This window comes from Neocloeon triangulifer, unplaced genomic scaffold (assembly GCF_031216515.1).
Source record: "Neocloeon triangulifer isolate White Clay Creek 2 clone unplaced genomic scaffold, ASM3121651v1 ptg000017l, whole genome shotgun sequence".
Taxonomy (NCBI): Eukaryota; Metazoa; Arthropoda; class Insecta; order Ephemeroptera; family Baetidae; genus Neocloeon; species Neocloeon triangulifer.
The window spans coordinates 72,599-90,899 of NW_026775559.1; the positions used below are offsets into that span (position 1 = coordinate 72,599).

Below are 18,301 nucleotides of genomic sequence, written 5' to 3' on the forward strand. Positions count from 1 at the left end.
TTTTGTGATGGAGACTTTTGCAATATATAAAAATCACTTGAATAAATATAGTTATTTATTTGATACAAGTTGTAGAAAGGTTGGTCTACTTTCAGAGGAAGTTCGAAAGGATAGAGAAGTAAATCGAGATGCATTAAGAGTAATCATGTAATGCTTAGAAATTATAAAGAAAGCTATAAAATCTTGGTATAGGAATAAATGTATTTCTTTTACCTTCGTGCTTTTTAAATCCTGGTTAAATAATATTAAAAGTTAAATAATAACCACACAAAACATAATAATGCTAGTAAATTCTAAAAAAAATCTTTGCATTGTTAAGAATCTCACATATTTTTATCACAAAGAAAATCAATTTTAGGCTTTTATTTTACCTGAACATTTCATATTTTCATGGTTTTCCTATTTGTAGGAAGGTAATGCAGTGAAATTATGAATTATTTTGATCGAAAATAAATTTTTGCTTACCATGCAATTAATGTGAATATATAATATATTTAATTTAAAAAAAATTTTTCATGAAAGTTCTGCCAAAGAATTTGAAAATAATTTATTAAAAAAGTTTGCGGCATTTTATTCGCACAATGGACAACAATACGCAAACGGAAATAAAAAGAAAAGCGCTCCTTTTTGAGTCAAGAGCTCACAAACGAGTGAAAATCTTTTCACGCTGCCGCGCCTTTCACAGAATAAAGACGTTCGAGGGTCTGAAGAGCACCCTAGACAGACAGGTTGCATATCTCTCTTGATATACGTTTGCGGTGGCGAATATTAATGAATGGCCTCGCTCTCTGCTGGAGGTGCTCGCGCTCAATTGAGTGCATTTTTCCGCCACTAATTAAGTCAGGCCGACGTCAGAGGGGCATTAAGGCTGCATGATGCTCGCTGTAATTCTCTAATTTTAAGCCATATTAATGGAAATGACATGCAAATTGACTGCTCAAAGTGAAAATTTACTCGCACAAACAGCGTGCCACGGCATACAGGCGCCACTGGAGTTGGTGTGTAGCTAATTAATTCCCATTTGCTGGTGCTGCCAGCGAGTGTACGCGCGCGAGAGGCAGTGAGCGTGTAATTATTTAAGGGCCAGAATAATATACACACGCCGGTATGTGCATTAGTAGTAGAGACGAGCGATTTGATTGTTCTTGGAGAAGGAACGCCAGGCGAAACAATACAGCCAAGGTGAATTGGTAATGATTCCTCCTAATAACACATTCAACACTCTCAGTCAGCGTTGTGCAAACAGGCTGCGCTCTGCCATAATTATAATGCAGAGACAGGGCGAAAAGGATGCAGGTGATTTGACATTGTGGCTTCACCCCTCGCCTCCCAAGCCTGCTTTGCTCATGCACGGTGCCTTCGGCGCGATGAATTATTTATTCCCGGCCTGACAGTTTATTTCTCTTTTAGTGGCGTGAAGTGTCCTCTCTGTGGCTTCTGATACGCTGTGTGTGTACGTGAAAGAGATCAAAAGTGCCTTTGACGGCGCAGTAAACAGGACTTAAAGCATGAGGCGTTGCAATAAGGCTACTTTTGCACATTTATTTTCTCGCAAATTTAAGTGCTGTGTCCGGCAAATGTGCGTTTACAGCAAACAGAATTTCGTAAAGGTGGAGTAGTTTTACTGAAAAGAGCGTAATTTAAACTTTTACTTCTATGAATATTTAAAAAAAATATATATCATAGAAGTGATGATTTATGAGAGATGTATTTTGGCAGTAATTGCCTGATAAAGAAAGTTTGAAACTACATTCAAAAAGTAATAGGAGAGCTTGAAGAAAGGTTGATTCATTCTTGTTGGGTTTTTGTTTACTGCCATTTGGTTTAATTTTTTCATTAATAAAAATTCTTTCTAACTCAGCAAAATTTTTATTATTTATTTATTTTTTCTTTCGAATATCAATTTAGAATAAATTAGGAAGGGGATCAAAATCTAAAAAATCTAAGAAATTGTTTTTCTGATTTCAAATATTTAATTTTTTTTGTGGTGAGATTTGAATTTAAAGTCAGCTTCTTCTCAATGGGTTTTTGTTGTTTATTATTTAAGAAAAACAGAGTCTTAATTCTCTCAACCAACACCCAGAAAGCTCATGAATTTTGGCTGCACTATGAATCAACCCTCGATCGTAAAATTCTTAACTACATTTTTTTTATTTTTTTATTTGCTGTTTTAATATCTAAAATTTATCAAATTTAAAAAATATGAAGTAATGATTCAATTATTAGGTTAATTACTGAGTTAAATTCTAAACAATTTTTCATCGAAAGTCACTGCTAGTGCTGCAATTTTCTTCATTCAACATCTGGCGAGTTGTTTCATTTATACTTTTCATTAATAAATTATAACAATTAAATCGAAAAAATATAGTTAACTTTAGCCGTAAAACGTGAACTTCTGGGTCAAAAATTAGTAATGCGCTCTCGCTCTTGTAAGAAAGTACTAAAACAGCACTCGACGACAACAAAAGTGTCTTGGGATTAATTTAAATTATTCAAGTCGTAAAAACCGGAAGCAAATGTTAAAACTATTTATGCAGTTGGCGGAATAAAGTTTGTCTGTCGGCGAGCAAGCGGGTGGGAGCGGGACAGTTGGAGACATTTTCAAGGGCTGCGCTTCAAATTAATGGCATCCAATGCCGAGCGCGCTCCTTCTAACCTACATTAAGGAAGAGAAGCTCGGCTGAAAGTTTTTCACTTGAGATGGATCGACTTGACTCGCTGCATGTTTAATCACACTCATTGCATTATCACATATGTGTGTGACTGACTGACGGTGTGTGTCTTACACAGCACTTCGTATGATTAAAGTGGCAAGTCGGCAGTTCAATATTGCACCATTAGGAATTCATTTCCATAATTTGCATAAGCGTTTGATTCGCATTAATGGCTTCCTTTTGTGCCTCGAGAATTTGAATAATTGTGCAAATCTTTACAAGACGAGCTAACATGTAAGATGAAAGGCACATAATGTGTTACAAACTTAGGAAAGTCAAACGCACTCAAGGCCTCTGAATTACTTTTCAATTATAAATCAATTACACTGCATCTGGTGGACTTACGGTGATATAGAGAGGTGTTCATCAAATATAAATAGTTGCTATAGTGGTATTGCTTTTTTCCAACAATTTATAGTTTCCCATGCATTTCAACAATCTTTTTATTTTCTTTTTTAACCGAAATTAAAACCTTTGTTGCTTTCCATTTTTAAATTAATTTATTGGCTAGTTCTCAGAAAATATATTTCCATAGATGTAGAAATAATTTGATCGCTTTTCCAAGTTAATAAATAAAAAAAATCTTGCTTTAAATCTGCTTTACAATGTTTCATTGCCAGAGGCAGTTTAAAAACTAATTCTGTTGCACATTTTTATTTGGATTTTTTTTTAAGGAAAAATGAAGTTACAAATTAATATTTAAATTTATTGTTTTCTGCTGGGGTTGAAGAAAAACTGCTTGATTTCCTTAATTTGTACAATTAATATGAATCAACTATAATTATTAAACTTTTCATTTTGTGCTATTGTATTAAAAAATAAAATTTTTACTTTTTAGTCATAACATGGTCCTTTAAACCAACAAAATCGTTTTTAAATCGATTTTCACTTTACATCACAGCCGTTCTTTTTGCGATTTCGAACGATTTACTCGGAGGCGTTGGAGGAGCAAGATGTCGGAAGTGCATCTTGCAAGTCAAGTGCAGCTCGTTTGCATCCCCCCTGAGAGCGGCGCCGGAAAAGGGCTCTAATGTAGCGCAAAAGGTGTCATCTCGGTTGATGCGTTTGCGACAAATGAATGATCGGGGGCGAGCAGGCGCGGCATGACGAGGCCAAATTGGCCGGTGAAAAATGAGATGACGAGAGTTGGTCGGGCCGCCAGGCCACGCTCATCAGAGCAAAGAGCCTTTCTGTGTCGCCGTCGCGATCATCGTCAAATCCCCCGCCAAAGAATACACACTCAAACAATATCCATTAAACAGACAGACTACCCCAAGGCGTCTCATCTGCACTTTTACCACGGTGCCGCCGCCGCCGCGTGCGCATAATTCCATTCCCAATGCCCTCAACTTTCCTCTCAAAAACGTCTCCTGCAACTTGCCAAGCAAAACCGACCAGCTGACGATATTTATAGATGGGCGGATCACACTTATTGCTTTTGGCCAGCACTTTTGTTTCTGGATATATTGGGGAGCGAGAAATATTATACAACCCTTACATAAAAACACACTCTCGCTTATTTTTTATGTACTAAAATTTACTTGTTCGGCGCAACTTTGCGGGAAAAGCGCCCATGGCTTTTACGTAACAACTATTGCAAAAATCTGCCTGGTCTGATCTTTTGAGAGGAAAGAGTTCTTAAAATTTTTTATTTGTTTTGTACCTTGCTTAATTACAGGGATAAAATATAAAAAAAAATTCTGACGTGTTTAAAAAATTCCAGTTTCACTAAAAGTATGGTCATTGTTCTTAAGAACAGTATGTAAGTTTAGTCGTTATATAGAAGCTAAAAAAAAGGAAGTTCATTAACAAAATCTAACAACATTTTATAATGATTTTTATAACATTTCTAGCCTCCAACGTTCAAGGAAATTGATAAATTTTATCAAAATACACTCAAGGAAGCTGTCAGAAATTATGGATTTTTTGTTTAAGTTAAACAAAATAAAAAATTTCTTTTTATTTTCTCTAAAATTAAAAGAATTCAAAAATTGTACATTTAATTATAGTTCCGCAAATTGTTTTCAACAATTTTGACGAATTTTAGAAAGTTGCAAGTTTCGCATCAACTTGCTGAGCAGCACAATTTAGAGCTTTGGAAGAGGAGAAATTCCTGCGGGACAATGTCTGCTCCGCAGCATCCTTTTCATTATTAAAGGAACGCCTTTGTTTTTCTCGTGGGCTGCTCACCATTTCCTGCGCGATCAAATTCCTAACTTCGCGCCTAATTAAATGTGCCGTAAAAGAACAGAGACATGAAACCCGAGCCGCCGAGCATTGATTTTGTGATCCATTAGTGAAGAAAAAGCAAGAAGGGGGGCGTAAGAAATTTGCTCTCGTCGGGTAATCCTCTCGGCGGTGATCCTGTCAGTCAGATAACCCCTGCGGGGTTAACTTAACCCTGCGCTCTCTTTCTCTCATATCACTTACACCCCTAACTAACCGCATCCGCCGCCGCCGAACTGCCAAAAGCTAATCGGAAAAATGAATGCCGGCCGGTTAGTTCGAGAGTGGCGCAGTCTCAATTCAAAATCAATCACGCGGGGCCACTGCAGCGCGGCGCCATCCACGGATAATAAATCGCGGCCCGCGTGTCTCTATCCGCTGATCTGTGTCCTCCATCATCAGCAGACCGCACCAGCTGGACCGTTGCATCAAGATTTATCACCCGGCTTTTTCACGCGCGCGCCGGCCGGGCCTCGTTTGTTCCGTCCGTTCGTTTTTTCGTGACGACGACGACAGGCCCGCCTGCTATCACCGAGGGGTGCATCGCAAAATGCACCCCGCTTTGCACCGACGCCCGCCGTGATGGATATTTTGTGGGGCGACGAGGAGGACACCTAATATTTCATTGCATTGATTCCGCCTGTCGCGCGGCCAAGGAGAAATTCAAACCTTTGTTGAATCGAATGATAAAGAATGGGAACGGGTGTAGGAACCTGAAAAACGGAATAGATTGAAAGTATTATTTTTTATTACAAATGTTCACTTTTTCTTTTAATCATCGATGATAATACAATTGATTTGTTTGTATTACAAAAAAATTTTGAATACACCCACCACCAATTATAAAATGATCTCCATTTAACATTACAAGCAATTTCCAATACTATTTATTTTAACAATCTTTATAATTACAGGAACACCAATAGATATCTATCTTAATGTAAAAAATCCTACTGCAACAATATTTTCATTCGGTTTCATATTTCATTTTTAAATAGTCTCAAAAAGAATTTTAAAAAGTGTCTATTAATAATATATTTTCCCGGTTCTCAACTAGATAAGCAAAAAAATCATTTTTTTTAAATGTATAAAAATATTTAAAAATACGTTTTTGAATTTTGAAAATATTATCACAAGACTAAAATTGCATTGAAATTTGCACAAAAATCATAAAATTGAATTATATATTTACATGTACATAAGGTCATTGAGAGTCAATATTTGAACAACACCCAAAATAATATTTTTGTTTTATTCTCACAATCAGTGTCTATATTTATGGAGTTTTTTTCTTCAAATATATTTTAGACAGCAAAATTGAAAAAAAAAAAAATGAAACAAAAAGTCTACATAAAAAGGAAAACACGTTGATTCAGATTGAAAGCTTTCAATTAATATTAAACGTTTAGAAAGTTGTCCTGTTTAACGCTTCAGACAACAAAGTTTAAGAGTCTTCGTCATGAAAGGCGTGTAATGCTCCATAACATTTGATTTTGCTCCCCGGGGTCTGTCACTTGTTCGCCGAGCAGCAGTTCCGAATAATCCTCCATTCAAATTGATGAGGGCGGCATTTGAGAGGCAACAAAAACACGAAATTAGCGCCCCACAACAGAGCAGCGGCGTCGCGAAAGAGTACATATAAAATGTTCCTGGCTGAGGAATCGGGAGGAGTAGCACGTGCCCGTCATATTTGCAAGCATTAATAGCCGCGGCATGCTTTTTTAGTGTTGTCGTGAGTTTTTATGGGTGGGACGGGAGCATAAAGAGCAGGCAGATAGCAGCACGTCTCTCGCTCTCTTTCGGCGTGATAGAAAAGAGTCGCAGAAAAGAGTCGCAGCTTTGTGGCTGTGCTGTGGATATAAAGAAGCAGAGGCTTTGAGCCCGCGGCGAGATACCCATAAGAAGACTCGGCGGCGGCCTATCGGGTTGTGAATGAGAAAGTCGCCAGAGTTACGACCACGCGTGTTTTGATTTGACTTTGGCGGTGAGTCGAAAGGTGTTTATTCGCGGCATCTCATCCCCGCCGAGGATGCGGTGACACTGGCAGCCAGATCCGCGGGGACCACCCATAAATCTCAATATAATCAAACAGGAAGAGAAACAAAATACCTCGCTGCTTTTTCTCTTTTCCATTTTTTCCCCGCTCACCTGCTCTTTTCTGCCGCGGCTCTCTCTGGGCGCCCGCGAATTTATTACCGTGATGATAATAAATTTAAAAGAAGAGCGCGAAGATAGCCCTGGAGTTTATTGTAATAAAAAGTGGCGTGGCATTAGTGGTGGCGGAAGACTCTCGCGCTTTTTGCGCATATTATTTCACATTTTAGAGCGCGCGCCGCGTGTTTAAGATGCTTCTTCTCCCGCCGTCGAATAGCCGGCCGACGTTATGAGCGTTTTTGGTCTGCTCTATATAAAGTTGCACCACAGAAAAACGACGGAAATAAAACAATTTGCCCGAGCCAAGTTTATGTAATTACAAAAGCTTTTTGCATAATGTGGTGTTTCATTACCAGCATGAATGACAATTTTCTGGAAAACACGTCTCAGTTGGTAGACGATCATAATTTTTATTTTTTATTTTTTAGTTCTAGGGGGACAATTAATTAATAATTTGATTTTATAATTATAAGTTTGAATTTCCAGGTTTGGAGCAAGACACTCTAAGATCTTGGTAAAAAAAAAAACAGAAATTCAAATTGAGGATAAGTATTAAAAAAAAATGTGCAGTTCCTACATTAAATTTAAAATATTCAATTTTTTTGAGGGGTCAAAGATGTCCTTATAAGCTACTCCCCATTCTAATCTCTCAGTGAATTAGATGAAGGTTTAAGTATAGTTGCCAATTGTATGTCCAATGTTCGTCTTGCCTTGTAAGTTTAACTCTCCGTCTGCCCTGCGGTGGCGCTGGAACTTCCTGATGAATTCGCAAGGCAAAAGCGGCTTTTCGCTTTAAATGTGTGCTGGGAATTGGTAAAAGGTCACCCGACGGCAAAGTCATGTATTCGAATTTTATAAAACAAACTCAACATTATACCAAACCTCATCCACAATATTTTTAGGAAAATATTATAATAGTGATCTCTTTTAAATTTTGCGTAATTTACTCTGGTAATATCAGAAATTTGGATTCTAAAAAAAAGACTAAAATAATTTAAAATTAAGATGTGATCAAAAATACAATTTATATGAGATTTTGAACATTTTTATATAACAAATTGCATTGGGAAGTTTGAAGTCTTTGTTTAGCTTTCGAAATGTTATCATATTTTTCTCCCTCACATATTTTGCCCTTCACTATTTTCTCCCCCAATGTCTACACAGCAATTTCTTCCCTTCGCCGCGAAACGCCATTAGGATTCGCTACGAATTTCTTAGAAAACAAACGTCTCTCTCGCGAGTATCAATATCTCTCGTTCGCTCGCGAGACTGCACCTGCAGAATACCAAAGCAGACGGACTGACCTAAAGAAAGCGGAGAGCGCCGACTTTCCGCGTGCTGACGCCAGTTTTACTTTCGCTGCTTTGTATCGCCGGCGCCCCGTGTGTTTCAGCTTCGTCAGCTCAAAGGAAGGCGCAGGAAGTCTGGACGGAAGCAGCCATATTTCGAGCAGCGTTTTGGATTTATTTCTGAGCAAGGCTGGAGCGCGGCATCAGTTTCAGTTGAACGCTCGCAGCGTCATAAATTTCGACATCAAAGAAAAAGAGACACATTTTTCGCAGCTCGTCGGCTTTCTTTGCGTGCAAATTTGCGCAGCACCCCTTTAACACCGGCGAGTGATTTTTAATATTGCGCGCACGTCGCCGGACCCATGCTTTATATACGCACCCTTGATTGCCTCTCGAGGAATTTATGAACTCGGCGCTGCTGCGGTATGCTCGTTACACACTGCATCATTAATGGTGTCGAAAGTAACAAAAAGAATTTGCCCCGAGGAGAAAATCATTTTGACGGACAGTAAATTTCGAGAAAGTCGGGCGCGCCGGGAATATTACCAAAGTTTTTGGCCCATCAAGCGTTTATTCAATAACCGCATGGCAGCAGTGAAAAAGGATCAGTGAAAACTCATCGTGTGCTACAATTTACGTTGCACTCAGCTGGTAATAATTTTGTTAGTCTATGGCACGTTATTGTTAGTTGTTATCTGGAAATCGTCCAACAAATTAACAACTTCTCCAAGCAAAATTAAATTAAAAAGACTTAATTAATATACTTCGAGGTTTGGTTGGTAATTATATCAAACGATATCCATTTTATGTATCAATGGAGATCTCGAATTATAAATATTAAAAAATTACAAGGTAAAGATCAATTAGCAGTTAAAAATGGTGGCAAGAATAGCATTCTTAAAGTTGCACCACTGAGGTGAGCTTTTAAGAAGATAAATTTTCCTTATTGATTAAATCAAATTTCTAAAAACCAAAGAACTGCCCTTATTAAATATCATTTAATAAAATTAAAGATATAAAAGCCAGAACTCAAGATTTCCTGGTTGTTCTGGTCTCTTGTTTTCAGCTTATCAGCTTTTATGAGTAGACAAAGCAATAATATTTCACTTCTGCAGTTAAAAGTGAGAAAAGTAAAATTCTAATCCATTTGAGAGCAAATTTGCTGAAAGGTTTTTGGTGAATGTGAGATGATGTCGCTTGAAAATAACCAAGACAGCCGCCATACGAAATGGAAACAATAACGTATTCCATTCTCCAGATCCCATTTTCCGTCGCATGAATAAACAGAGTGCGTGTGATAGCCTTTAAAATTGAACTCGTGAATAATTTAAACGACCACCGCCCGTTACTTTTCCCGAGTAACACACTCACTTGTATGTGTTGCCATTCTTGTGTGTATGTCTGTCTGTGAAAAATTAATCTCGCAAGTGGAAGAATCCCCGGGATGCGTGTTATCTTGAATGATGGGCCTGAACGCGCGAATCCTCATCACCTTAGAAGGAACGTATATATTTTTTTCTGACACATTTCCCCCCAAAAATCAGCTCGGCCGAGGTGAACGTATCATGAAAAAAGTTTTTGTAGCGGAAAAATCTTGTCCGGCCCTTTTTCCAAGTATATCCGGCGCCGGAGAGGAATTAAGACGAACAAAGCATGCGAAAAAAGTCCGTCTTTTGAAGAGCCGCGGCGCGAGCGATTTGATTAATGTGCAAATGAGCTGCCGGTGCGCGCTGGTCGCCGAGCAAAAATTTCGCAGGTACTCAATCTGTTAAGAAACTTTTGTGCCCGCCAAGACGTGAGTTAGATGAAAGGCGGGCGCAATTAAAAAGAAAATCCTTCGCCATCAGCGCAAAATGATTTTGCCCGCTTCTTCTTCTCGTCGTGGCGGATTCATTTAAAAATCGCTCCGACTTTGGCCTTTGATGGCGGCAGAGCTTTTCGGCAGAAATAATTATCCGCCGTCACAGACCGGCGTGCTGAATAATAATGAGAGCGTCCTAATTAAGTGGAGCAATGCGAGAGATGCTGCTGGGAATTGTTCCGTTTAATGTGGCGCGTCGAATCAGAGCCCGCACCACCAGGATTAGCTTTGTTGTATGTGTTTTGTTCAGAATTAAATAAGATTCATGCGTGTGCTAAAGGGAACTGCGACGAGTCGAAATGCACTGCGAGCCCAATAAATTATAATCTCCAGGCGCCGTGTCGTCTCTGCTTGGCAAGTTCGCCCCGAGAAGTGAAATTTATTTGCTCGTCAGCGGCCCACACGCGCACGCAGATTCGCCTCCCGCCGTTCGCCTTTTCGATGACATTTGCCGGCACACACAGCGAAAGACGAGTTTGAAAGGCTCTGCTCTCAAAGTTTGGCGAAAACTGTGACTTTTCGAGCAAAGAATCACATTTGGTCGGAATGGAATAAAGGGAGATTTGCAAAAGTTTCGTCATCAGGTGCGGCAAAGAGGGTGGGTTTTTCCTTTTGAATCCAATATTTTTTCTAGTCAACTTTCAGTTCAGAAGAATCTTCCAATGATTTTCATAACAATCTTTTCTATCATAAACAAGAAGTTTTTAAATAAAATTATAGCTTCTCCCCTTTGTTTAAATATAAAGTTATTATTTTCTCATTTAAAAATCTCCATAATTTTGTGTTTCAGTATCAAATTTTATAAAACCTGTTTTAGTTGCAAAGGAAATATTATTCGGGTCATAATCAAATGCATCTTTGCCACACTTGAACTTCATCCCGTTTTAATATTATTTTAAATATAATAATTATTTACCATTTACAATATGATCACCTTACTTAGATATCATTTAATTCATGAAATTGGACTTAAGGTATGATAAGATTGAATGAGAGTTATGATTTAGGTTGTTCCTGTAAGTTTTGATACAATTATATATAATAAGTACAGGAAACATAAAATGAACCACTCGAGACGTACGAGACTTAGCCGCTGCAGTGTATTTTATCGTTTTAAAATAAATCATGTGCACAACACACAAAAACAAGCAATATATATCCTGTTTATTTTGATTGCCCATCTACATCTCGAAACAGCAAAAATTGCCTGCGGCGCTTTCTCATGAATTATTAGCGGCAATTTTATCTGTTGCGCCGCTTGTGAATTATATATGAGATATGATGGAAATAACCACGTGAGTTATATACATTATATATTTCACTTTTTACGTCCGCAGCTCTCGTACCAAATAAAACAGCGGCATTGCGCTCAAGGAGGCAAAAATCGAATGTTAAATATGAACATTTTCCTATCTTTCGCTTTGTGGTACACGCGCTTTGTTTTCAGCATTAGCAGTGTGGGACTCATCTATCAAGCTTTTAATGAAAATGTAGCGACCGTGTTTAATCAGAAACATCATACTCGATGTTTTCCCTTGAGGATTTTGTTCTTTTAATGCCGGAGCTTTTTCAAACATGAAGCAGAATCTGTCTACTCCGCCCACTGCAAATAGTTTCTCCTCTTTGCTTACTTACACAATATTTGTGAATTGAACAAAGAAATTAAAAAATTAAATGATTTATGATCTATTTATTCTCCATTGAAAAACATATAGCACATATCTTACTTATGATCGAATGAATAAAAATCAATTTAAAAAACAAAACTGAAATTATATATTAACTAAATTTAGATTATTTTCAATTTATAAAATTTTGAAAATTGGACCATTTCAGTTAAAATTTTAACGAAAATGCGTGTTTAATATACGTAACTAATTGCGAAGGGGTCGTAAATAAAACGGCGCTTGTAGCGACGTGTGGTCCCAAATAAAATTAAACGCAGCATCCTTAACTCCGGACGCTTAAATTCGTGGCAAAAACAACGAGGCAAACAGTGCCATTGTGCCTTGTAATTACTTAACCGCGCGTGATGATTTAGGTGGCACGTCTCCCTCTTGCCGCTCTTTTTGCTCGCACTGCGTCCTTCCCTTGGCAGCAGCTTTTCTGAAATGCGGCAGAACAAAAAGAAACTGCTGTTGGCGCACAATAAAAGCGCGGCCTCAATGGGAATGCATTCCAGATGAAATGGCTCAATGAGCCTCAAAGTAAATCGGCGGATTTGTCAGCGACCGGCGAAAGAAGGAAGTCGAGGCTTTCTGCTCCTTGTCAGTCAATTGGTCTGAAGAGCAAGTGGGGTCTCGTGACGGCGAGGTGATTAGTCACACAATAGCGTCGCTCGGCCTTTCATCCAGGAATATTTGGACAAATGTATAGGGCCGTTAGCTATACTTACGAAACACGAACATGTGAGGAATAAGTGTCAACCCTATATAAAATTGTGATCAATCCAAATCAAGCGGGTTTTCAAAGTTTGGTTCATTTTTTATCATAATAACAACTATAATGAATTAAAAAAAAGCTACAATCTTCATTAGCACAACATCATACTTACTGAATTTCGATTATTAAAATTCCCCATCTTAATTTTTTTGCTGAAAAAAATTAAACATAATTATATAAAGACGTAAAACGCATAAAACTATAAAACCTGGTTTAAATTTAAATTTTTATATTTTATTACCACAAAACCCCAATTGTAAGGACTTTAATAACTTACAATGAACTTGCTTTTGCTGCTTCTCTATGACATAGTTTATTATTTAATAATCGCATTATTTTGATGAATAATATTTCTATTAAAGAATATCTTAAATTTGTTCAAATCAGTGAAGAGTTTTGCGTTTGTTGAAAAATATCTTTTTTTTAAATAGAAAATATTTACGAAAAGCACACCGTTAATTAATGGCATTCAATTTTTCTCAGCAATCTCAATAAAGTGCCGTTGAGAAATACGTAACGAGGGCGGTGAATTCCAAGAGCAGCTCGTCGTCTGCTACTTGACGGATTGCGAACGCAACCGGGGGGCGGCGGAGGCGGTTTGAGTTATACGAGGGTCCGGGCGGCACAACATCAAAAACAACTATGCGGTTACAGCGTGGGACTGCGGAATAAATTTTAATTCCTTTAAGGAGACAGTTATTCTCCCTCATGGTAGATTTATTCCTCTAACGAGCACCACGAAGAATTAGTGGGCCGCTGCCGGCGGTGCTGAAAACTAACTCTTTCCCTCCTTGTTTACATTGCCCAACGACGGCGGCGCCGAGAGAGAATTTATTTCTCGTGTCTAATTCCGACGAGGGCTGCTGTGTTGCAGGTGGTGGGTGATGCTGCCGAGCCCTTGATGACCTGCAGCCTCATGACGCGCACCCTGATTATCTGCTTCCTGCTGCTGTTCGCCCTGCCTGGCAACCACGTCGGTGAGTAGATACACGTTTCAATCCATTTTCTCGCAATATCGCGGCGGCTGTAAGTGCTCGCTCATGAAAGGGCGAGGCGCTAAATTGCCGTCGAGGTACAAAAATTTTATCGCTCGCCCAACGCCGAACGGGGCTTTGATGACATAACCGTGAACGCAGTCGACGATAATGTGACAGGGGTAATAGATGCGCAATTCAACTGCACGGCAAATCAGATTATTAAAGAAGAAAAATTGAAAGAATTTTAGTTATATCAGTTTTTGGTAATATTTGGTGTAAATTAAAAACAAATATTTACTTAAGAAAGGGTGTATGATTTTAAATTGAACTGCCGTGTTAGTTAATGTTTTGGATGTTTAGAACTATGCCCTTGTAAATATTATATATCAATACCATCACTGACCTTGTGAGGTTAATTGGAATTGATGAACTATAAGTATTTAGTTCGCAATATCCATTGTTTTGTTTTCATGCTTATACTGTTTTAGGTCTGTCGAGCCGTTGTCATTTATAATGAAATTTTTTTACCGATATAATAAAGTACTTAAAAATTAAATTAAAGTTATGAGCAGACACTTATGGTTATCCTCACATTTACTAAATAATTAATGTAATTGAGTATGAAATTTTAATTCTTCTCGGCAGTCTCGGCGCTATGAATTTTTAAAAAGATCCCTTGTTCCTTTTCATATATTGGTTGTTTTTCAACAATGGAAATTTAATTCAATAGCTTGCATAGAAACTAAAGGGAGGATGGCTAAAAGCAATTTTTTTTTTTTAAATTTATAGTTTACAAAGCAGGTTTGAAGATGAAAAAAACTTGCATACAAAAAATCTAAACTCAAAATTCATTAGCGTGATTGTCTGGCTTCGAGCGCTATTAATTCTCTCCCTAGTCATTATAAACTCTCTACCTGAAAACTAAACTGTGAATTAAGGGATTTGTAATTTTGCCATCAATAATAATTACAGATTGACGATTGATTTCCAAAGCCCTTTAATTATGTTATGTACTGAATCCATGCACTAATTCCATGCACAATTTCAAAAGGGTTCAATTCATTGACATAATGGGCTTAGTCGTATTTGAGCAGCTGGTCACCGACATCGAATCAAGCTGGCAATCTGAAGCGCGAAAACCCCCCCCCCCCCCCCCCCAACCGTCGGACTCGGCTGCGGTGCCGGTTGCATACCCACTCACCGCCGACTAATGTCATTGGAGATGGCAGGCAGGCTGATTCCGGCATAACGGGATCATTCGAGATAATGCCGAGCCGACTCGGTTAATTAATGAGTGAATGGCAAAGAAGCGGCGGGGGTGGCGTTAATTGGATTCGTCAAATATGCGGTGGGATTTCAATTAAACAAGGCCGCCTTCATTAAAAGTTGGCCGCCAACAACTCTCTTGCTCGCTCGCGCGCCAGCCGTTGGTGATTTATGCGCCTCCGATTGTTAGGCTAACGAACTCGCAGCAACAGGTACGGCCTAAACAAAGCCCCGAAATAGCAGCAGCCCGGCTCACGATATACCTTTTAACGGAGAGTGCGTTTTTGCATGTCTGCAAGGGCGGAGATTTGCGCGCGAAAAAAGCCAGTTAATCCGGCCACAACAATTAGAGTGTCGCCCGACGCGACATTGAGCCCCGGCTCGTATAAAGCTGCCGCTGCACCAGATCTGGGATTAGCACGTTGTTTCATCCGCTCACTCATCCAGCCTGCAAGCACGTTTTGAAGAGGATGATTCTCTTTTTCCAACTCTCTCACCAGCTCGCTGCCTCGCGTCGATTGCGAAAGCCGCAAATTTTCAAATGCTCAAGTTTTCCGAGGCTTTTCCTGTTTCTAGTGGCTTGTTGTGAGTCTCCAGCAAACTGGAAATAATTAAGAAGTAATTTCTTGCTGCTTTGCAATGCTGGGTAATTTAATCTAATTAAAAAAAAAATATATAGGTCACACACTAAGAATATTTAAGATATGCCCATTCCTTTAACTTCTATGGCTCACTGGAAAATCTTTAGCGGAATGCGTTTTTTAAGAAGTCACTGAGTGGGTTTTATAAATTAAATAAACTCATGGATGCATTTTCTGAAATAAGTGTAATCGGAGTATTTTGTCCAATAGTGGAATTATAATTATCAACAGCGGAATTTTTGAAACGGAGTTTAAATATTTTATGAATTAATGGAATCAGACCTCAATTTAATGCTCTGGGAAATTTCATAATTGGATTTTATTTCTGCGAGCATTCTCTCTTTAAAATAACACTGTGAGCACATTGTTGCGTTTTTAAAACGCGATATCGCTTTTGTGTCGAAGAATGCACACATTTTTATCTTGTGCTCAAAGGAATTGCCGTGTGGGCCGATTCACCGGGAAATCAGATTCCTTCAAAGGAAGCGAGTACTTTTGTGAATACACTCAAAGGCGAACTTGGATCTGCAGCTATTGATCAATTTTGTGGAAATGTCAAAAGCAGGCGCCCGCCCTCGAGTGCGCGTTCCGGAGCCGATCCGCCGCTCTGCTAAACTGTTTTAGGCATAATTGGAACAATTACCAAAGAAGCAGGCAGTGAGCACCGCTGGCTGCCTTTATTTATTAATTTATAGCTAGTTTGCTTGTTTTGCTTTTGTTTGGTATCAAACGGAGCGCATATTTCTGCTCTCGCTTCAAAGCCTTTGTTCCGCACAGATTTCTCACGCACGCATATACTTGTTAATAAAGCAAACGCAAGGCGGCCCCTTTATGAAGAAGCAGCCGGGCTGACTTTTGACGCGAAAGCCAATAATTAACCCCTAGCCGGCATCTTTAAAGCAACGCTCTGCAGATAATTGAAACGCAAAAGTTGTTGTCATCTCGCTGCCTGAAGCCGCCTCCGCCATAGCAGTCTTGTCAATCGCTAAGTGCAAAAATCAGCAGGGCAAGACCAAAATATCTAAAATTTGCTTTTTTTTAATTACTGCACCACTTTATTTAATTTCTGTGTGGCCACAACTCCTGAAATTATTTTAACATTTATTAAATTAACGTATACTCTCTGAAAAGCTTTTCACGAGTCATAGGTTGAACATTGGATAAATCATTACGACTCTGTTTCATGTTGAAGAGCAGAAAAACAATTTAACCAAAAAACAATAATGCCAATTTTAATGATGGCTGCCATGCTTTTTTTTGTCGTTGCATTTTAAAGAATCATATATTGACTGAATTCAATTTGTTAAAAAATTATAATAAAATAATTTCAAAATATCAACTATACTGAAGAATTTTACTTCCCGCTTATTACATGAAACATAATTGGGAATCTTGCGAGTGACTGAATTGAAGAACGCAGAATGATTAATAGACAATCAGCGATTATCATTGTCAGCCTCAGGAAGGTAGATATTTTCTTCTCCTCCTCACATCGCTTTTAAGCAAATTGGAAATAGCTGCAGCTGTTTCGTTTCGTTCATCAACTATATCTCCGCGTCCAATCGCACGAGTGCAGACGTCTTAATAATAATTTTCAATTATCAACCTATCCAGTCTTTTTCGCTGCCGATCGGAGGAAATAATTCTCAATCGCGCGATCGCGGCCCAGCTAGGTGCATGGGCGTGTTAATCAGGTTAATTGCGGACGCTGCGGGAGAAAGAAAGAAGACCCTTTGTTTTGCGGCTTATCTCGGAGCGAGAAGAGGCGCCGGGGCACACGCTTGACCACTCCCTGATGAGACCGACCGGCCAAAGACATCAGCTGCAGATAGGACCGCAGCAGCACTTAAAATCGAATCACCTGCCATAAGTTACCGCAAACGAGACTTTAATTGAATTACCTAGAAGGGGAGTGTGTGCGGTGGCAGAAACTACTACAATTGGCACGGACGACCACACTGAAATTCCATTCAGCTTACTGCAATGACCGCTTTGACGATTCTTTTACAAAGTAGCGATATTATGAAGAAATAATGAATGAAGAATAAAATTCATTTTGATAAAATTTGAAAATAAAAACAGCAAGAAAATAAATCCAAGATTTTACTGAATATGTTTGAGGATTTAGAATTTTATTTTTTATTTTATTTATTTTTTCTACTCTTCAACAATCATGAGTTGATTAATATTGATTAAAACGTGACACTGGAAACAATGTTAAGTTTTGTTCCTCCAAGAGAGGCCACGTTATTTTCTAATTGTTAAAAAAAAAATTTATGTATTAAATATTTCATATCCTTAATAATTAAATTAAATTATTCATATTTCATATTCTTTTTGGTGAGGGGGATAACTGTAATGAAATAACAAAAATTCCCTTTAATTTTCAATTTGCCTTAAATTTTTTTAGCTCCAAAATTTACTGAAAATTAATGTGATTTTAAAATCTGCATTTTTCAAGCAAACATGAAAAATTGCGAAATATTTTTTTAAAATAAAAATTTTTAAGTTTAAAACAACAGACTACAGCTTGAGATGATTTCTCACGCAAGAATGATTGTGGAATGTTTTGCGAGCTGCATGCATGAAAAGTGTAAAGTTGGGCAAATTATTAAGGAAATAAAGCGCGAGCGCGCAAGCTGAGGAGGAGTGTTGTGTTGCTCGCCGTGTTGTTAAAACACGGCTGAAATGATATTAATGAACACGGCACCTTTACGACCTACATTCCAGA

The 18,301-nt window shown here is 38.4% G+C and overlaps 1 protein-coding gene across 5 annotated transcripts in view; it reads left to right on the forward strand.

Annotated features, from left to right (window-relative positions):
* Positions 1–18,301, forward strand: part of LOC132203717 (lachesin-like) — a 123,825-nt gene that overhangs the window by 16,821 nt on the left and 88,703 nt on the right. For all 5 annotated transcript variants that reach the window (XM_059631680.1, XM_059631682.1, XM_059631684.1 and 2 more), the window contains one exon: positions 13,561–13,663. In XM_059631680.1, the coding sequence (XP_059487663.1) occupies positions 13,561–13,663 (103 nt within the window). The remainder of the gene's footprint in view (positions 1–13,560; positions 13,664–18,301) is intronic.